Source organism: Myotis yumanensis, unplaced genomic scaffold (assembly GCF_028538775.1).
Source record: "Myotis yumanensis isolate MYYU_CA2020_CCGP unplaced genomic scaffold, mMyoYum1.0.hap1 SCAF_11, whole genome shotgun sequence".
NCBI lineage: Eukaryota > Metazoa > Chordata > Mammalia > Chiroptera > Vespertilionidae > Myotis > Myotis yumanensis.
The window spans coordinates 7,111,470-7,130,523 of NW_027223762.1; the positions used below are offsets into that span (position 1 = coordinate 7,111,470).

At 44.7% G+C, this 19,054-nt stretch overlaps 1 protein-coding gene across 1 annotated transcript; it reads right to left on the minus strand.

Moving 5' to 3' along the window:
* Positions 1–276: 276 nt before the first annotated feature.
* On the minus strand, positions 277–16,015 carry MATN3 (matrilin 3). The gene is made up of 8 exons (XM_070428734.1): positions 15,799–16,015; positions 12,958–13,524; positions 9,799–9,924; positions 8,996–9,121; positions 7,505–7,630; positions 4,504–4,629; positions 2,690–2,800; positions 277–814 (listed from the first exon to the last, which is right to left on the minus strand). Exons 1-8 carry the CDS (start codon positions 16,013–16,015, stop codon positions 759–761), a joined length of 1,455 nt encoding a protein of 484 aa, XP_070284835.1. The 3' UTR covers positions 277–758.
* Between the last annotated feature and the right edge of the window lie 3,039 nt (positions 16,016–19,054).

A 19,054-nucleotide genomic window follows, 5' to 3' on the forward strand; every position in this document is an offset into this window, starting at 1 on the left:
GTGGTGAACACACAATGTACAGATAATGTATCATAAAACTGTACACTTGAAACCTCTATAAATGTATTAACCAATGTTACCCCAATAAATTCAATATTTTAAAAAACAAACAGAATTTTAAAATGTACATTTATAAAGGAAGAGCACTGGGAAAAAATAGCAAACTGTTAGTAGTTTTGTACAGGTGATTTTTATTCCTTATATATTATACATTTAAAAATATCTGTGATGAATATATAATATGAATATAATTATAGAAATAACATACTTGTGTTTGAGAATAGAATGAGAACTTAGGAACTGAAAAAAAAATGAAATGGCTCAATTAGTAAAGAAAGAAATATTAAACTTTTCATTCTATTTCCTACCAACCATTTCATAGTCATAACTTAAAGACACTAAAGTTTGCATTAAATTAAGGATCTGGACATTTGTTCCCTTAGAAAAATAATACTGATTCTCCAGAAGATTCTCAAACTATGTCTCCACTAATTCAAGCATTTTAATGGCAGATAATTAGCACCATTGGAACATACAGAAGTATTAAATACAGTAAGTTCTATATATTTTCAGGTGAAACTTTTGAGCAGTTTTAGAGATCATTTATATTGATGATTGATCGGCTGCCTTATACCCCCTAGTGGGGATTCTAAAACCTGGGCATGTACCCTGATAGAATCGAACCGGTGACCTTTTGATGGATTGGATGATGCTCAACCAACTGAGCCACACTGGCCAGGCTGAAAATTTTGAGCAGCTTAATGATGTATTTGTCCATATTCATTTGCTTGCAACTTCTCCAAAATGTCATCAAGTGGTTAGTTGTTAAGGCCAACACCATTTATTTATTAGAAAACATACACACACTTTCAAACACTTCAATACAAAACAAAAGAAAATAATTACATTCCATTGTAAATAAATAAAAAGAGTAAAAATGTTTTCTCAAGTCTAATGTAATCTAAAACTCAGAAGTTCTTTTTTTAGAAAGCATAATATAAAGCAGTAGTCTTCAAACATTTGTGCTCATATGCCCCCTAAAATATTTAACAAATAAGTGGTGTCTTGTGCATATTTAAGTTATTTGAAAATTTTCATAAGTTTTAGTTACAAAATACACTAGTATAATTTATGCTGTTATAAATATTGACTTTCTAAAATGAAATTTAAATCAATCTTTCAAATGTATCCCATGTAACATTAAAAGCATACTAGATTGATACCTAGTATTCTTCTAAAATAAAATATTTAAAACAAAAGAATTTGTATTTCCTTTCTACTTTCTTCACAGAATTTTATCCTTCTCTGAATCTCAGAAATCTTGTTTTTTAATATATTTTTATTGATTTTTTACAGAGAGGAAGGGAGAGGGATAGAGAGTTAGAAACATCAATCAGCCGCCTCCTGCACACCTCCTACTGGGGATGTGCCCACAACCCAGGTACATGCCCTTGACCGGAATCGAACCTGGGACCTTTCAGTCTGCAGGCCAACATTCTATCCACTGAGCCAAACCGGTCAGGGCTCAGAAATCTTTTCTTGATCACTCTATTATACTTCTCTGAAGTAAACTTACACAAACAAGCACACACATTTATATTGAAATTACCTTTCAATTAAATTTCTTTGACCATAAGGCCCCAATTTTTTTTTAATCATCTGGATTGAATTATCAATACAGCTATTATGAGCACATAATGGATCCAAACAACAAATAAGGTATAAAAATTTTTACATAAAACCATTACAAATAAATGGTAAAATTTAATTGGAAAGGTATCTTTTAATGGTATGGATTGGAGTGGGGGGAATCGTGTTTATGAAGCCTTGGTTTAAAAATCTGTTGAACTGCCCCTTTGTTTGAATCTTTTCCAAGAAATGCACCTTAGAAAGATTCAGGCTACGTGAGAGGTTTATGTAAAGTTAGGAGAATGGGGATACGGAGGTGAGAGAGAGAAAAAGAGAATGCTAACTCGCCCCAAGTAGCATCTTAGGCAGATCAACTTAAGGAAGTGATGGATTTGGAAACTGATCCTTTATAAAGTCCTGTCTGCCACCCCTTCACTCCCCCACACACGTCCACTGTACCCCTGGAAAGTCTCTGCACCCACCTCGGGGATCCCCGTCACAATTTGAATGCCACTCCTCTAAGATCCCTAGGAACAGCGTTGCTAAGGTGAGCCGCGCTAAACAAGTAATTTCCCTGAATCACAACTTTGATAAAGAGCTGATCTTGAAAGTTTCTGACGTGGTAACATGGTACATTTCAAATCTGCTTTTTGACGGCTTGGCTAGCGGGTATTACAGCTGTGTGTTATCTGAGCGATCACACCCCATGAATCAGCTGACTCATTCTATGCATGGCCAGGTTCCTAAGAAGCCATATAAGGGTGTCATAGCATGATAGCTGGATCTGTGAAGAAGAGCTCAATTGGGAGCAGAGACAGCTATGGAAAAACACTAGAGAAAGAAACAGGTAGCTTTTCCATGTCAATGTTAAATGGGTGAAATGGTCTCTTAAAACGTTTCAAAGAAACTCTCAGTTTACAAAATAAACGCTGTGCAGTATTACTATTGCTCATCTTAAAACTTAATAGAGAGGGCCCTCATCCTGTGAAATATCCTAAAATGTTTGGCTCATTGTCGAACCTAGGTAGGCTTTAAGCAGAAAAGCTCCCAGAAAGGATATTCTTGGTGTTCAGTCTCTGCAGATACGAGATGACCTTGTTCTGGAATGTCAGTGTGGCTTCGCACCCACAAGCGTCTCTTATGGAGGTGAGTCTTGCTGCTTCTTGAACGGCTGATGACAATGACAGGACACGAAATGCTAGGGTTAATTAGAAATCATAGCAAGTCTGGAAATCCATGATTTGATAGTTCCATTTTTAGGGCTTAACCTAAATGCATTTTCTGGGAGGTAAAAGGATATGGGAGCACACGCAAAGAGGACAGAACACTTTGGAATGTTAATGTCACAGAAGAAACTGAATTAGGAAATGCTGGGGACAAATCTACAATTGTCGAAGCTGGGTGATGGGTATATGTGAGCTCATTATATTTTCTCTATACTTTTGTGATTGCCTGGAATTCTCCATGATGTAAATTTTTAAGAAGATAGTGTAGCGGGAAGCCAAGAACGCAGAGATAAGACAACTAATCTTGTGATACTGTGTCCTCATTAAAAAATGAAAACGGGGAAAAACCTCTACTTGTGCAGCCAAAATACTTCAAGGTTCAAAACTAGATAATTCCTGATTTCCTATGTGGACTATTATTCTATTGACTTGTTTAAAATGAGAGTTCTTGCCCATAAATACTTCAGGTTTGGGTGTGTTTTTTTTTAATCTTCATTGTTGAAAGTATTACACATATCCCCTTTCTCCCCCATTGGCCCCTTCCAGCATGCACCCAGCCCCCAGCCCTCCACCCCATAAATACTTTGGAACTAAAGTTGCATTGACATTTAATCGAAGAACCTGGGAGAAGGATAATGCTAACTTCTGTTTCTTTCTGTAGTTCAGTGAGGCAGCTATTCCTACTCAATCTCATAGCCTCTGAAATTGCCTAATAGAAATATGAATAACCTCCCAGGTCTGAAGTGTGACCTTGCAATGGAGTAGCACTACTGCCTGAGGAAGGCAGTGGGCCTTTGCTCCTACATGTTCTCCCACATTCTACAAAGATATGATATAGGGCTGGGGACCAAAACACACTTGATTAAATAGAATCTACCTACCTGTCCAAACCCTATCGAACCTTTTAGGAAAGGCCAGCTCAAATCCCATCTCAATCAATTAGTAAACCAGAATGTAGCTACTGGATGCAGTACAAGCCCATCCAGCATCGCGATAGAGTATAAAATTGGAACTTAGGATACTTTTTCAGTGTATGTTGCCTGAGAGACTATAAGCTCTGTGAGGGCAGGGGCTCAGTGAGATGTTCTAATTAACAGATCCCATAGAAAACCGGACAACTTCGATGTAGCACAACTGAAAGCTGAGAGATGGACTCATTCACAATAGCAGCAAAAAGAATAAAAGATTTAGGAGTAAATTTAACAAAAGAAGTGCAAGACTTGTACACTGCTCACTACAAAACATTGGTTTCTCTCCAGTTCCTTCCTCAGGACCTAACAGTACCTGACATGTAACAGTAGCTCCATGAACAGCTGCTGAACAAATAACTCAGTGAATGACTGGGCAAATGAGGTCAGAGCCTAAACCATTATAAATCACGTCGGAATCCCATTTTCCAGGAGTAAAAAAAAAAATGCCCAAGAGTGATTTTGCATTTTAATTTGCGAGAGAGAGAGAGAGAGAGAGAGAAAGAGAGAGAGAGAGGATGGAACCAGATCATGGAAGGAGTAGCATTATTTCGTTCTGATGCCAAGTGGGAACCCCTGGAGAATTCCAACAGGAAGAACATGCCTCAGACTCTGAGAGAGAAGAGCTTACTCCTAGGTTGTCCTACCGAATGAAATAGGATTAAAGCGCCAGTCTTTACCTGAACACGTCTTCTTGTCTTCATTCAGGGTGAAGCCAGTATGACAGTCGCAGTGGTAGGACGCGGCCCCATCACTCACACAAATGTGCTGGCAACCGTGAGAGCCCAGAGCACACTTGTCAAGAACTGACCAGGAAGAGAAACAGTCACAAATTACAACGGGAAACTAAGCGCAGACTTCTGGGAGAAAAGGCTTTGGTTTGGTCCCAACAAGTGTCAACAGCAACAAGGCTCCCCTGTTCCACAAGAAGAAAGCCTACTTTCTTGTCTCATATCTCACATCCCCTCGCCTGCCTTTTATTGCATACACCCCTTTCCTTTTTTTTCTTCTTGCCCATATCTGGGGGTGCTGCTCTGTTTTCCTACCTGCAGCACTGGGGCTGCACTGAGTCTTGATTATATTGCAGAACTCACCTTCAGAACTTTACTGATGACCACCAATGCCTCCAAACATACACGGAGCTTCTTCACCACCACTAAATTATTATTAGGGACCCACCTACACATGGAGCTAAATTTGATGCTGCACAAAAAGGACTCGAATGACGGAGGGCCTGCCCTTGATAGCTTACAAAGTGGGACAGAAAGCACTGACCTACACACACACACACACACTCGATGATGATGATGATGATGATGACATATATGAGTCCGCCATCTTGTCTTTCTCTTCTACCTCCCTTTGCTATCTTGTGCCCTGCACCATGAGACAGTATAGCTTCGTGTTATGAGCACATGTATCCCCGAGCAAGTATGTGGGTTCAAATCCTGGCTCTGCTACTCATTAGCTGGGTGACTGTGGACAAGTTACTTAATCTGCCTGTCCTGTTTAGTGGGAGTATTCCAGGAGTAGTCTGCCTAGATTGAAAATTGCCCTTGATGTTTTGTGAGTTTTCTTCAATAAAATGTTCCTTCATTCCACACCTGTTAGTTGAAATGTAAATTTGTTTTTGTGTCCTTTTCCCAGGACTTCAATGTTCCTGCAGCTTACAGTACCAAGTGGGATACTTGTCATGAATTGAGAAGTGCACCCCACCTGACAGCCCTACCGCCCTGAACAAGCCAGCACAAGCCAGTCCCCTTGCCTGTTCCATCTCTCCTCCCCTCCACCAAACTGTCACCATCCTCCAAGGCCCACCGCCAGTCCCACCACCTCTGTGTCGCTCATGTGGATGGGAAAGGGGCCACATACTAAACCTGACAAGCTCAGGGGAGGCCTGTGTGGTGGCCTTCCATACTCAGAGACAGAAAGTACCCACATAGGAGGGTCTGAAATTAAAACTTTTAAACTAAAAGCAGTTCAAGGCAGGTAGTCATGTCCTAGGGCAGTATTTTTCCCAACAAAGGTCAACCTTCACCTTAACTGAGGCTGCCCGTTGTCTTTTTGAATGGAAGATAATATGCCTGATAGCATGCCTTTGGAATATCAAAGTAATTCTTTTTTCCAGACCCCTCAAAGCACAACCACTGCACCAGAGTGGAGATCACAAATCCTCATTGTTATTATCATGCTAATGTTAATATCCTATACCCGCCTATGGAAAAGAAGTATGTGTCTATTCCTTTTACTTTTATCCATACCCAGAGATTTCCCCACTTTGCATTCTCCAGCCTCCCTAATCTATCACCACTGGATTTCATGTAACTCCCTTACATCTTCCGATTCTAATGTGTAAGGTAAGTGGTAAACCCTGGCTGGTGTGGCTCAGTTGGTTGAGCGTCATCCCATGCACTGAAGAGTCACCAGTTTGATTCCTGGTCAGGGCACATACCCAGGTTGCCTTCATAGTCAGGAGACAACTGATCAATGTTTCTCTCATACATCGATGTCTGTCTGTCTCTCTCTCTGTCAAATCAATTTTTTGAAGTGGTAAAACTGCCATTTTTCTGGAGCATTTTCTCTATACATTGAGATTCTGCTTCCCAGCAATTGTCAGTTTGGCTCAAATAAACTCATAAAAATTCTTACAGGTTTGGACGTTTCTTACGTTGACACTCACTAGAGATAACAAGTGGACATGCCCTCCATCCCCGGCCCTTAGTTCCCATCAGTCCCTCTCCCGGCTACTTAGTCTCTGCTTACTTTAGACATTGGGTCTCTTTGCCCGTAAAGAGAGGCAGAAACTTATGCTCAATATCCGCCCAGCGCTTAGCAGTCCTGGGGACAAAATAGGTGCTCAGTTCTCTTTCACTGATCCCATTTTTTTACAAAGGAAATTGGTGATAGCCATTTCCCTTCATCCCTCTTGTAAAGGTCACCCAATATATCTCTTCAAGGGAGAGGAAACTATACATCAAATCTAAAAAAATGTGCCAGAACTAAACACCACCTGGAGAGCTAGGAGTTTCTCCTAGGAGTGTTTTTACATTATAAATGCCACTGTGTTTTGCCAGTGCGTTTAAATCAAGTTAATGAGGATTCGAGTTCGGGCATGGGCGCGCTCGCCAAGTCTCAGATGCTTCGAAGATTGATCATCTAGAAAGTGTCAGGGGACGACCTGCCGCAAACTTACTGGAAGATCCGTGTGGGTCTCATTCAGTCGTTTACAAAGTCTCCTTTACTAACACGATCCAGCTTTAAGATTAACGCCACAGAAGAGTTCAAAGCCAAGTTTTAATTGGAAAAAGATCAGTTCGGCCTATCACACCAAATAGTTCCTGTCCAACTGACTTCCTCTAAGGTTCCCCATTTGCTTTACAAGCCCCCAGTGTACAGTGCTACAAAATGTTCCTGGATAAGGACCCTCCATTCACTGAGCTTTCCTCATATCCCCCACTCCAGACCCATTTCTCAGTCACTTTCTGAAGTCATCCATGTTTGCTGATTCTGCTGAGCTCACTGCCCTCTAAGCGACCATGCCTTAGTCTGTGAGCACAGCAGAATGTCTGAATCCTGACTCTTTAAGTTGCCTTGAAGAATCTCTCTCTTGGGAAATTGCAAGTTGGTTTCCCTGCCATAGAAAGGAGCCAAGTGTGAAAGAGTTTGTTGAGAGTGCCTTACCTGAGCAGGTTTTGTTATCTTGACTCAGGGTGTAGCCCTCGTAGCATTCACAGTGATGGGACCCAGCTCCGTCGTTCACACAAATGTGCTGACAGCCATGTGTCCCTAAAGCACATTGATCTTGAGCTGCCAGACAAAAGCCCAGGAGAGAAGAAATTCAACAATATAAAAACATTCGCTATATTACGTGTATACAGACATCTCATTTGCAGCTAGAACATGTCAGAAGCAAACCCCTTTCAAAGGCATCAGTTCCATTTGCTCTTACAGGAAGCCAGCTGAGTTCAACAAAATCCGACACATACAGTACTCATTCTTCTACTTTCCCAACTCCTTTTCAGAACCATCTATATTGAATTTTTATAATCTAAATATATCACAAAATGCTTTCTAAAGCATTCCTTTTAGGTTTATTTGTACTTTTACTGAATGAGAGCAATACCAACAGTTGGGTAGCTACTTATACTAGATTCAGAAAGACATAGAGTTTGAAGAAAGTGTAGTTCAACCCTCACCCGTTATTAAGTGAGGAAACCGAGTCCAAAGGAGACCCACTGACTCAGAACAGCATCAGAACTCAAGACCCAAATGCATTCAGTGCACTTCTTCTCTGAACTGCCATGAGATTTTTTTAATTACTCTTTTTCTTTTTAAACTTTTCACTTTGAAATAATTTCAGGCCTATGAAAAAATTGCAAAAATGGAACCGAGAGGTCCTATTCTTCATCCAGTTTCCCCAAATGTTAACATATTAAATAATCATAGTGTAATTATCAAAACTGATACAATACTATTAACTAATCTACAGATCAGTTCATTACTAATCTAACTAAGCATTCACATTTTGCCAATTATTCCACTGATGTCCCTTCTCTGGCCCAGGATCCCACATTGCATTAAGTTGTCCTGTCTCTGGTCTCCTCCAATCTGTAATATTTCCTGCCTTTCGTTGTCTTTCATGACTCTGACACTTTGTAGGGTCTCTCTCAGTCTGGGTTTGTCTGATGTTTCCTCGTGATTCTGAAATTTTAGCAAGAATACCACAGATGCGCTCCTGTGCCCTCAGTACACGGTGTCAGGAGATGCATGATGTCACTCTGTGTCCCTGTTGTGGATGTTAACTTGGATCACTTGGCGAAACTGGTGTCTGCCAGGTTTCCCCACTATGACGTTACTATTTCCCCTTTGTGAGTGATGAATATCCTGAAGGGGTGTTATTTGATTTCAACTGACTACATTGTCTTTAGCATTTGGAAAGGACTGTTAGGGCTGGCACAGAGAAGGAATGAACAACACTCTTCCACATGTGGACTGCGATACATACATACGGCCTTTTCTACATTTTCTAACAAGACCTAGAAGTGGGAAAAGCCAGGGTGGCAAGAGAGGAAAACAGATGAAGTTTCCCATCAGTGTGACCCGCCCTCCGCCACTGCTCAAAGTGCCAGGCAGACAAAGAGGTGGCAGCAGTGGAGCCTCCTTCCCACGTACCTGCACACGCTTTCCTGTCTTCCCTCAAAGTGTAACCTTCGTGGCACTCACAGTGGTAAGAGCCAGCTCTGTCGTTCACACAGATGTGCTCACATCCATGAGTGTTCAGAGCACACTTATCGATGGCTATCAGAAATGGTCAGGACACATGTAAACACATGGAAGCGTGAATCAATATTACAGACCATACACAGATGCATGCATACACACATGCACACACACATGCACACGCACACAGCTGCGGACAGCTCAGCACAATAGGAAGGCTACGGGGCTGGAAGCTGGGAACCAACTTTCTGGTCTCGGCTCTTTACTCACAGACCCCAGGCATGGGTGAGTCTCCCTTCTTTGGGTCTTAATTCATTATCTTTAAAATAAGTAAGTTGAATGAAATGATCTCTAAGTTTTCTTCCCCTCAAAAACTTCTTCCCAGGATTTCAGTGGGCCTCGATCCCCTTCTTCATTGCCTGTGTGTGAGTGTTCCCATTCCAGAGGAGCGAGGCCCTCTCTACGTTTTCTTCTAGATCCCATGAGCATCTACGGCCACAGAGAGGAAAGGGTAGCTTTTCATGTAAATAAATAAAATCCACGAAAATTCCAAACCCTCAAAAGGACCAAGAATGTTGTACCATCATAGGCTGATTTATGTATTCCCTCACTTTTCTTCTCATTTTCCTTTTGCTAAACAACAATATATCAGCCAAAAGTCAATTAGGAGAAAAGCACAAGGCCAGGCCGAAACCTGGAGTGTAGGTCCCCGAATCTAAGTTCCGTTCAGCCCCCCTCGGGTAAGCAGGCCTCACCTGAACAGGTCTTCTTATCGGCATTCAAGGCGTACCCTTGGCTGCACTCACAGTGGTGCTTGCCGTCCCCGTCACTGACACACACGTGCTGGCACCCGTGTGTGCCAAGCATGCACGGGTCCACTGCTGTGCAAAGGAAGTGGACGACAGTCAGCGGACGACAGACACGTCAACATTTCAGGTACTTTCTCCCATGTCAAAAAGACATCGCTCTCTGGTTTCTTTCCGATTCCATCTTCAGTTCACTGCCAATTTTGACTATTTGTTTCTGCCCCGGCTAGAAATACCATCCTTAAACTAGTCATGTTACTAATTTTAAATCACAGATCTTATTGTAAACTTTCTGAAGGAGAAGGAGGAGGAGGAGGAGGAGGAAGGAGAAGAAAGAGAGAATTCTTATGGATCAGGCAATTGGATATTCATTCAACATATCCACCTACCCATGAAAAAAAAACCTTTGTTTTCCCAAAGCCAGAAACGGGGGAGACGATCATGTATTTCCTGAAGTGAAGTTCTATGAGCTGACTGTCCCATTGCAGCTGGAATCTGGTTTCTGGGGGTTCTATAGTATGTGTCCAAACAGAATTCATAAACAGGTGTGTTCATCTAGGCCTAGATGAACACTTGGGCATATATGAACTTAACAGTGGGGAATGGCAGTGCAGGTAACTGCCTTCAGAATAGACAGCAAACTTAAACACACGCAACTTCAGGGCCTCTGATATCAGTAAGGAGAATAAACTCTGTCGCTATAACACAAACAGGTAAAAAGAAAAAAACAAAATAAACTCGACTCTATCAGCTAAACTGCATCTCCATCTTTTCCCTTCTAGAGCCATTTATAAGTCATTGGCTTTTTTTCCTAGTGACCTGTTTTGGATGAAGACTCAGTGAATTTAGTCATTTCTGTTGGAGGGGGCTGGGACTCCTGGGGCAGGTAAGCAGCCTCCACTGCTTTGGCAAGAGGACAAGCCTAATATTTTCCCAAGAAGAGCCTTTTCATGGGATGATCTTTCTAGTCCGTGAACAACAACAAGCTGCTTTTGCTCCTCAGTCTTTTTTCCCCCAGAACAAGCAGGTCTTTTGTACCAGAAGGAAAAGATCGCCACTCACCACTTATTACTCTATGGCCTTCAAGCCCAACCCCCGGTGCTGGTTGTGAGAGCCAACTTTGCCACAGACCAACGTCTCTTTGGCAAGCTCTCACCCACCCACAAGCACAGGGGGTCTTCCTGGGAGAAAGACGGCCATTTTCCTTTGGGAAAACCAATAAATGCCAAGTAGATGCCACCAAAACCAACGACTGCTTGTGAGAGAGAGCCCAGTGTCCTGGGACAGGAAAGACAAGGGGATCCCAGCCAGGTCTGGCTGAGATGAGGCCAAGCTTAGCTCCAGACCAAGCTTCATCTCCCATTTCCTGACAGACTGGTGATGGCTGAGTTTCCCTTTGTTTAGATATAGAGTCTCCTTGAAATACACGGTTGTAATTATTACTTCACTGGTTTGTCTCATCCCCATCGCCGAACTACTGCTTGATGGTAGGGAGGGACAAATTTTATCTTTGTGTCATCGGTAGTCAATAAATGCCTGTTAAATAAATAAATGTGGAATAGGTTATACAGCAAAAAGTACCTACATTTTAAAATTCACCTTAACTAGAAATTTGTCTACACCAGCTTGGGGACTTCCATAGAGGGCTCCAAAAGATTATCTCCAAATGACAAAAAATAATAATAATAAAGCATGATGATAGATAAGAAAAATAAGTTTGAAAATAAAATTAAAAATACAGTATAAGTCCCACATTCATAATTCTGATCAGTGACTAATAATAAACTCCAGCCGCGAATGGATTGAGATTCATGAATTTGGCTAATTCATGCTAAAAATTCCAATTTCAAACTCCATCCTAAAGGAAGAAATGAGAATGACAGTAACAGAAGGATTTTAAAAAACCAACAAGCCCTGGCCGGTTTGGCCCAGTGGATAGAGCGTCAGCCTGTGGACTGAAAGGTCCTGGGTTCGATTCCGGTCAAGGGCACGTACCTCGGTTTAGGCTCCTGGCCTTGTCCAGGGGCATGTGGGAGGCAACCAATTGATGTGTCCCTCTCACATCAGTGTTTCTCTCTGTCTCTCCCTCTCCCTTCCACTCTCTCTAAAAATCAGTGGGAAAAAATATCCTCAGATAAAGATTTAAAAATAAAATAAATAAATTGTTATTGTTGAAAGTATTACAGATGTCCCCTTAAAAAATAATAATAATAAAATAAAACAAACAAGCCCTGCTCCTTCTACCTGTGAAGTGAGCTGAAATCCCAGTCTCCCTGATTCCTGACCCTGTCCCTCCATGAAGAATAGTCAGAGAAATCGCCCTAACCGGTTTGGCTCAGTGGATAAAGCGTCGGCCTGCGGACTCAAGGGTCCCAGGTTTGATTCCGGTCAAGGGCATGTACCTTGGTTGCGGGCACATCCCCAGTGGGGAGTGTGCAGGAGGCAGCTGATCGATGTTTCTCTCTCATTGATGTTTCTAACTCTCTATCCCTCTCCATTCCTCTCTGTAAAAAAAAAAAAATCAATAAAAAAAAATATATTAAAAAAAAAAAAAGAATAGTCAGAGAAAGAAGTGAACCTCCGAGCTGGAGCGTCACTGAATGTCCACTCTGCCCGCCAGTCACGCTGAAGCAGGCTGCCTGGCCCCTGCATGGACACACGCGGGCCCTGTCTTCTGCAGGAACAAGAGGAGTTCTGTAAACTCGAGACATGGGTAAACTAGAGAAAATATCGGGGGAAATGCAGGGGTGGGCAGGAGGGAGGAGAGCAGTCTTGTGCGTTTTATTTTTATTTTTCTCTGACCCCATCAGGGAACAGCGTGATCATTTACCCAGGATTATTTCCAGACCTTCCCATTTCTAATGCAAACATGGGGATTTTAGGAGCAGTCCAAGTTATATAGAAGGCAGCTCTATATTCCTAAACCAACAAAGTGTGTTTAAGTTGGTAAAAAAAAAAAAAAAAAAAAAAAAAAAGACACAAAAAGCATTGCTTCTATTTAAGCTTTCCCTAAAATTTCCACCAAAAAAAAGAAAAAGGAGAGAATTCTTTCTTTCTTCTGCTTCATAATGTTTGACTATAGCATCCTTGCTAGTGGCAACGACTTACCGCAAAAGGTTTCCTGGAACCTAGAGGAAAGTTTCTCAATGACCCCGTAGGTTTCCACGTAGAACACGTGCTCGTCCAGGGGTTCGCTGGCAATCATCCTGAGCGATTCCCTATCCGCCCGGTCCACACCCACCGCATAGAGCTCAATGCCGGACGCCCGCGCCCGAGCCGCCACCTCGTTCACCTGGTCCTGGGGCCGCCCATCGGTCACGATGATGGCTACCTTCGGGATGTTCGAGCTGGGTCCCCGGGCTCCAGCCTCCACTGTGAAGGCTTTCTCCATGGCTGTTTGGATGGCCAGGCCCGACATGGTGCCTGTGGACAAGGGCGTGATTCGCCCCACGGCCTGTTTCAGGGATTTCTTGTCCAAGTGGGTCTGGAGATGGAACTCGATGTTCACGGTGCTGGCATAGTTCACCACTGCCACCCGCGTGTCCGCTGCCCCGATGTCCAGGTTGTCGATTATCCGGGAGACAAAGGTTTTCACTTTGGTGAACTCCAAGGGCCGTACACTACGAGAACTATCGATGATAAACACCAAGTCCAGAGGTCGGCTCTTGCAAAAACCTGCAAGGAAGGTGTGGGGAACAGAAGTGACTAAGCAGTGATCTGACCACAATCAGAAATGGAGCAATTCCTCACCCCCAGCTCTGAGACCGGAGGTCAGACAAGGCAGCATCCGCTACCTCCCAATGGCCCACTGTCTGCTACCTTCCCCAAGACCGTCTCCCTTTGGATGTTGAGAGCCGGTAGGCCTTCCGAATCCCCTGATGAGAATTCACACGAGGCTGTGAATTACATCATTTAATTTTCCCACTAGGGCAGTGGTTCTCAACCTTCCTAATGCCGCGACCCTTTAATACAGTTCCTCATGTTGTGGTGACCCCCAACCATAAAATTATTTTCGTTGCTACTTCATAACTGTAATTTTGCTACTGTTATGAATCGTCATGTAAGTATCTGATATGCAGGATGTATTTTCATTGTTACAAATTGAACATAATCAAAGCATAGTGTTTAATCACAAAAACAATATGTAATTATATATGTGTTTTCCAATGGTCTTAGGCGACCCCTGTGAAAGGGTCGTTCGACCCCCAAAGGGGTCGCGACCCACAGGTTGAGAACCGCTGTAATAGGGGCTGGAAGTTGTTGCTACTCTAAGGCTACCTACCCCAATATCACACCTGTAGGCTGGCTGAGCCCTTAAATTTCACTTAGAACCTCATCCCTTCGCTTCAAGTTTTGTACTCAAGGTTTCTCTTGACTCCCAGGAGCGAGTGGATTCCAGACCCTGCTTGGGCGCCTTGGCTACCTGAGGCCATGGGACAAAGTGTCCCTGAACAGTGTGCAAGGTGAACTGTCCGGGCAGCCGCATTGCACGCCACCCTGCCCACTCCCATGGGGTGAACACTGCTCCAGAGCAGCCCTAAGTCTCCCTCTAGCTGGTCATTAATTCACGTTTAGTGCACTCAAGGGCCCAACTAGCCTGAGCTACGTTGAAAGTAGAAAGAGGGATGACAACTTCGTCTGATTGAGGCATGTTAACTGCACTTCAACTCTGTGGGTGTTTCTTGTTTAAAGAAGCAGAGATTGAGATTTGGTGCCAATCCCACGTCCCTATCAAACTCTTAGTCACCTCTCTCTCATTTTTTCATTCACCAAAGTTTTTTGAGGGTGGGGAGAGGTAACACTTCCCCACTCACCCCCATTCCCTCACCCCCTTCACCCCACCCCGGCTGAGCTGCTGGACCTAATCTAGGTCAGGAGGCTTAGAGAGAAGCCAGTTATTAAATGTCTTTTTTCAAGTCATTCCTCCTTTTCTCCCAACACACACACACACACACACACACACACACACACACACTCATCACACACACCAAGTCCTAATTAATGTCTTATCCCTGGACATTAATTGTCAATCAAAATTCTTTCCTTTCCTAATAGGGGCTGGAAGTTGATGCTACTCTAAGGCAATCTACTCAAGTGAGTGGGGAAAAGGTAGATTCAAAATAAATTCCTAGGCTAAGCATGGGACAGGAATTATATAACTCTATAGTTTAAAAAAAACCTGAAAATTATCCTGCTGCCTGGAGGTATTTGATTAAGAAAATAATAATGCCGAAACCGGTTTGGCTCAGTGGATAGAGCGTCAGCCTGCGGACTGAGAGGTCCCAGGTTCGATTCCGGTCAAGGGCATGTACCTGGGTTGCGGGCACATCCCCGGTGGGGGATATGCAAGAGGCAGCTGATCGATGTTTCTCTCTCATCGATGTTTCTAACTCTCTCTATCTCTCTCCCTTCCTCTCTGTGAAAAATCAATAAAATATATATATTAAAAAAAAGAAAATAATAATATCCTACTACCAATAACACTTTAGAGATCACAGGGTACCAACACAACAACCCTGTGAGTCGGAGGTGCAGAGGTTGCTTTTATACCCATTTTACAGACAAGAAGTCTGGATCTCAGGGAGGTGTAAGAGCTGGAAAGTGGTAGGTCATGGATTGGACTGCCAGCCTACGGGCTTTTCCCTGCAGGGTTACCTCTCTCTGAGGCAACGTCTCCACCACAAAAGTCAACAGGATCTCCTGTACCTGGTAAACACCCTGCTGCTCTGGGAGTTATTCTGCCGCATGAACCAACTCCTGACTCAAAGGGGAAATGGCATTGTTCCCAAAGACCCCCCTAGCCCTGACTCCTTCCTTCTTGAACCTCAGTTTGCACCAGGGAGGGAAGGAACACACCGACGCCCCAGCCGGACTCTCCCTCCCACCGCGCCCCCTGCCAGGTGCCGCTCCAACCCCCATCTCCACCCCGACCCGGAGCCCGGACAGTACCTGCAGCACCGGCCCCTCCGGGCTGGCCGGCCCCCGAATAGGGCGCGCGTGGGGGGACGCCCGGAGCGAGGCGGCGCCCGGGGCTGCCCCCCGGGCCATGGGTCCCCAGCCTCTGGAAGCCCGGGCGGGCCGGGGAAGCGGGGACCGTGGGGGCTGCGGGGCACGGCAGCAGCAACAGCGGCGGCAGCAGGAGCAGACCCGGGAAGAGGCGCCGCATGGTGTCCGCGCCGGGTGATGTCTCGCAGGCTGGGTTCGTCGCGGCCGGGACCAGGCGCACCGGCGGATTTAAGTCAATGGCCCGCGCCTGGACCAGCGGCCAAGAGCGTGGAACCCCCAGCGGAGCCAATGACTGGGCAGCTGGGCCAGGGAGGCGGGGCCAGGCTTAAGCCTATGGCCCGCCCCCGCCCGGCGGAGCCAATGACTGGGCAGCTTGGGCAGGAGGGCGGGGCCTGGACCCCCACCACCTGGTGGCTGGGCCTCCGCTGGGTGGGCTCAGTCCTTGCCGCCCACTCTGAACCCTGGAGGGGCCAGTCCAGGGCCTCAGCCCGCCCGACCCTCCGCTCCCGCTCGCAGCCACCTGACCTAACCCCGGGCGCCTCGGGCGGTCCGCCCTCCCTCTCCGTGCAGCCCTGCCCCAAGTCTTCATCCTGCTCCCCACACTGCATTCCTTTCCCTGGCCGCGGGACCCACCTTTTGCGGTGGGCTCTCGGTTAAAAAAAAAAAAAGCCTCAGATTCTAGCAGCATGAATAGCAATGCTTTCATCCCGCTTCAAACATCTGCACACTATTGACCTTACGGGGTGGGCAAAAGTATGCTACCCAGAATAGAATGGCAAACAAACATTCCCGAGAGGCCCTGCTGCTGGAGAAGGGAAGACAAGGCAGCCTGCTCCCTAGGCGAGGCGCCCTCCCGCCCCTACATCCTAGTTCTTCTCCAGCAGGTGACCCCCAGGTCTGGAATGTGTGGGTGCTTGACTTCAGGCAGGAGGATTTCACGGCAGCGGGTATTTTGAGAGTAAGTTTATTAAAGCTGGAGAAGGTGAAACAAAGGAAGGGTTTAGGATAGAAGAGGCCACATCACAGCAGGACTACCTCCATGGGACTACCTAGATGGGGTGCGCGCGGGGGGGGGGGGGGGGGGGTCACATTAGGAAAAAAGGAATTTTCCGTGACAGCACAGAGCTGGAGGCTGGCCAACGGAGACCGCCAGGAACTCACAGTCTCCTGGGAGAGAAGGGATAAAAGCGAGGGACTGTTGAGTGAGTCATAAAACATGACAAAGAACATGAATTCCAATGGAACCTTTCCTGCTTCCAGACTTGGCCCTTTAAAACCCACACTCCACACAGTAACCTTAAAGCCGCTTCTCTTCTTAAACCCTGCACCTTCCCTTCCAGGACAATCCAAACCATCTGACCCACTTGATAGCAGGCTCCAGGTGGGCAGGGGGATGCCTGCACTGTTCACGGCTGAATTCCCCTAAGTGCTACCTCACCGTGTGCAGGTTCAGTCTATGGTGGGGCTGAGACCGCAGGGAATGGAAGATGATCCACAGAGCTGATGTCTAGCTCTTCCAGGGCAGGCCCATGAGCCGGAATGACAGTTTGTTGAAGAAAACACCTGGCATTGCTTTTTCCAAGAGTCTAAGACGCTGAGGAAATGGCTCTGCTGTTTCACTTCACTGCCTGGCAAGACAGCTCTGTGCTGGGCGGTGCCCCCTTCCTCTGGCCTCCTCCACCACCTGGCTCCTTCTCTGAAGTTCAGAGGGAGAAGCAACATAAAGTACTAATGGTCTGTTTCAGCACATTTGCATGTAGGCATGTGGAAAATTAAAACTATTTTGTTAGACGAGGGCATACATTATGGTTAGCTTTCTTTAAAAAGTCACACAGCCAAGCCATAAACTCAAAATGGATAAAAGACTTAAATGTACCGTAGTCGCAAAACCATAAAAACCCTAGAAGACATAGGCAGTAAAATCTCAGATATCTCTCAGAGTAATATTTTTGCCAATACAGTAGGGCCTTGACTTACGAGTGTCCTGACTAACGAGTTTTTTGAGATACCAGCTGTCTCTCGGGGGAGTTTTTTGCATTGAGTTGATAGAGTAATTTGAGTTAACGAGGCCCCACTGTACATCTCCTAGGGCAGAGGTCGGCAAACTCATTAGTCAACAGAGTCAAATATCAACAGTACTTCTTCAAAATAGACTCGCCCAGGCTGAAAACCGACTTCTGCACATGGGCCACGAAGTTTCAATCACACTGTACGTGAGAGCCACACTCAAGGGGCCAAAAAGCCGCATGTGGCTCTCGAGCCGCAGTTTGCTGACCACGGTCCTAGGGTAAGGGAAACAAAGGAAAAAATAAACAAATGGGACTACATCAAACTAAAAAGCTTTAGTACAGCAAAAGAAACCATCAACAAAATGAAAAGGGAACCCACTGCATGGGAGAATTTGCCAGTGATACATCTGATCAGGGGTTAATTTCCAAAATATATAAAGAACTTACACAACTCAACACCAGGAAAACAGACAATCCAATTTTAAAAATGGGAAAGGACCTCAATGGACACTTCCCATAAAAGGACATACAGTGGCCAAAAGACATATGACACAATGCTCAACATCACTCATCATCAGAGAGATGCAAATTAAAACTACAATGAGATATCACCTCACACCAGTCAGAATGGTTATCATCAATAAACCAACAAACAAGTACGGTTTGGAGAGAGCCAGAGGGAAAAGGGAGTGGGGGAGGGGGATAGGTGAGAGTGGGCAAAAGGGGTAGGGGAGTGGGGATGGAGAGACTTCGCTTGGGATGTTGGGCACACGACACAGTGTGCAGATGTTTATTGAGTTGTACACTTGAACCTGTATGGTTTTGCAAACCAATGTCACTCCAACACATTCAATTTAAAAATATGTACAATATATTTGTCTATAAGCTAGATGAGCATGTCACCACAGCTGCATCTTAGCCAGAGGCAAAGTGGAATATTTTCAGGAAAGAACTTTAGCTGTGGTGCCCATAAGCTGCAGTTTGCTTCTGCTTCCCCTTTGGTTCCCCTCTGGAGGTCAAATGATGCATTTCAACATGAACTGCTCTTGATGAACTCATTACCCAACTAAATGATCTCAACATAAAAGCAGAGCTTGCCACACTACACGCATAATTTTTCTATCAAACCATTTATGTTAATTTATGACCTAAATTAACATAATATACACAGTCCCTATAACTTTAAATAA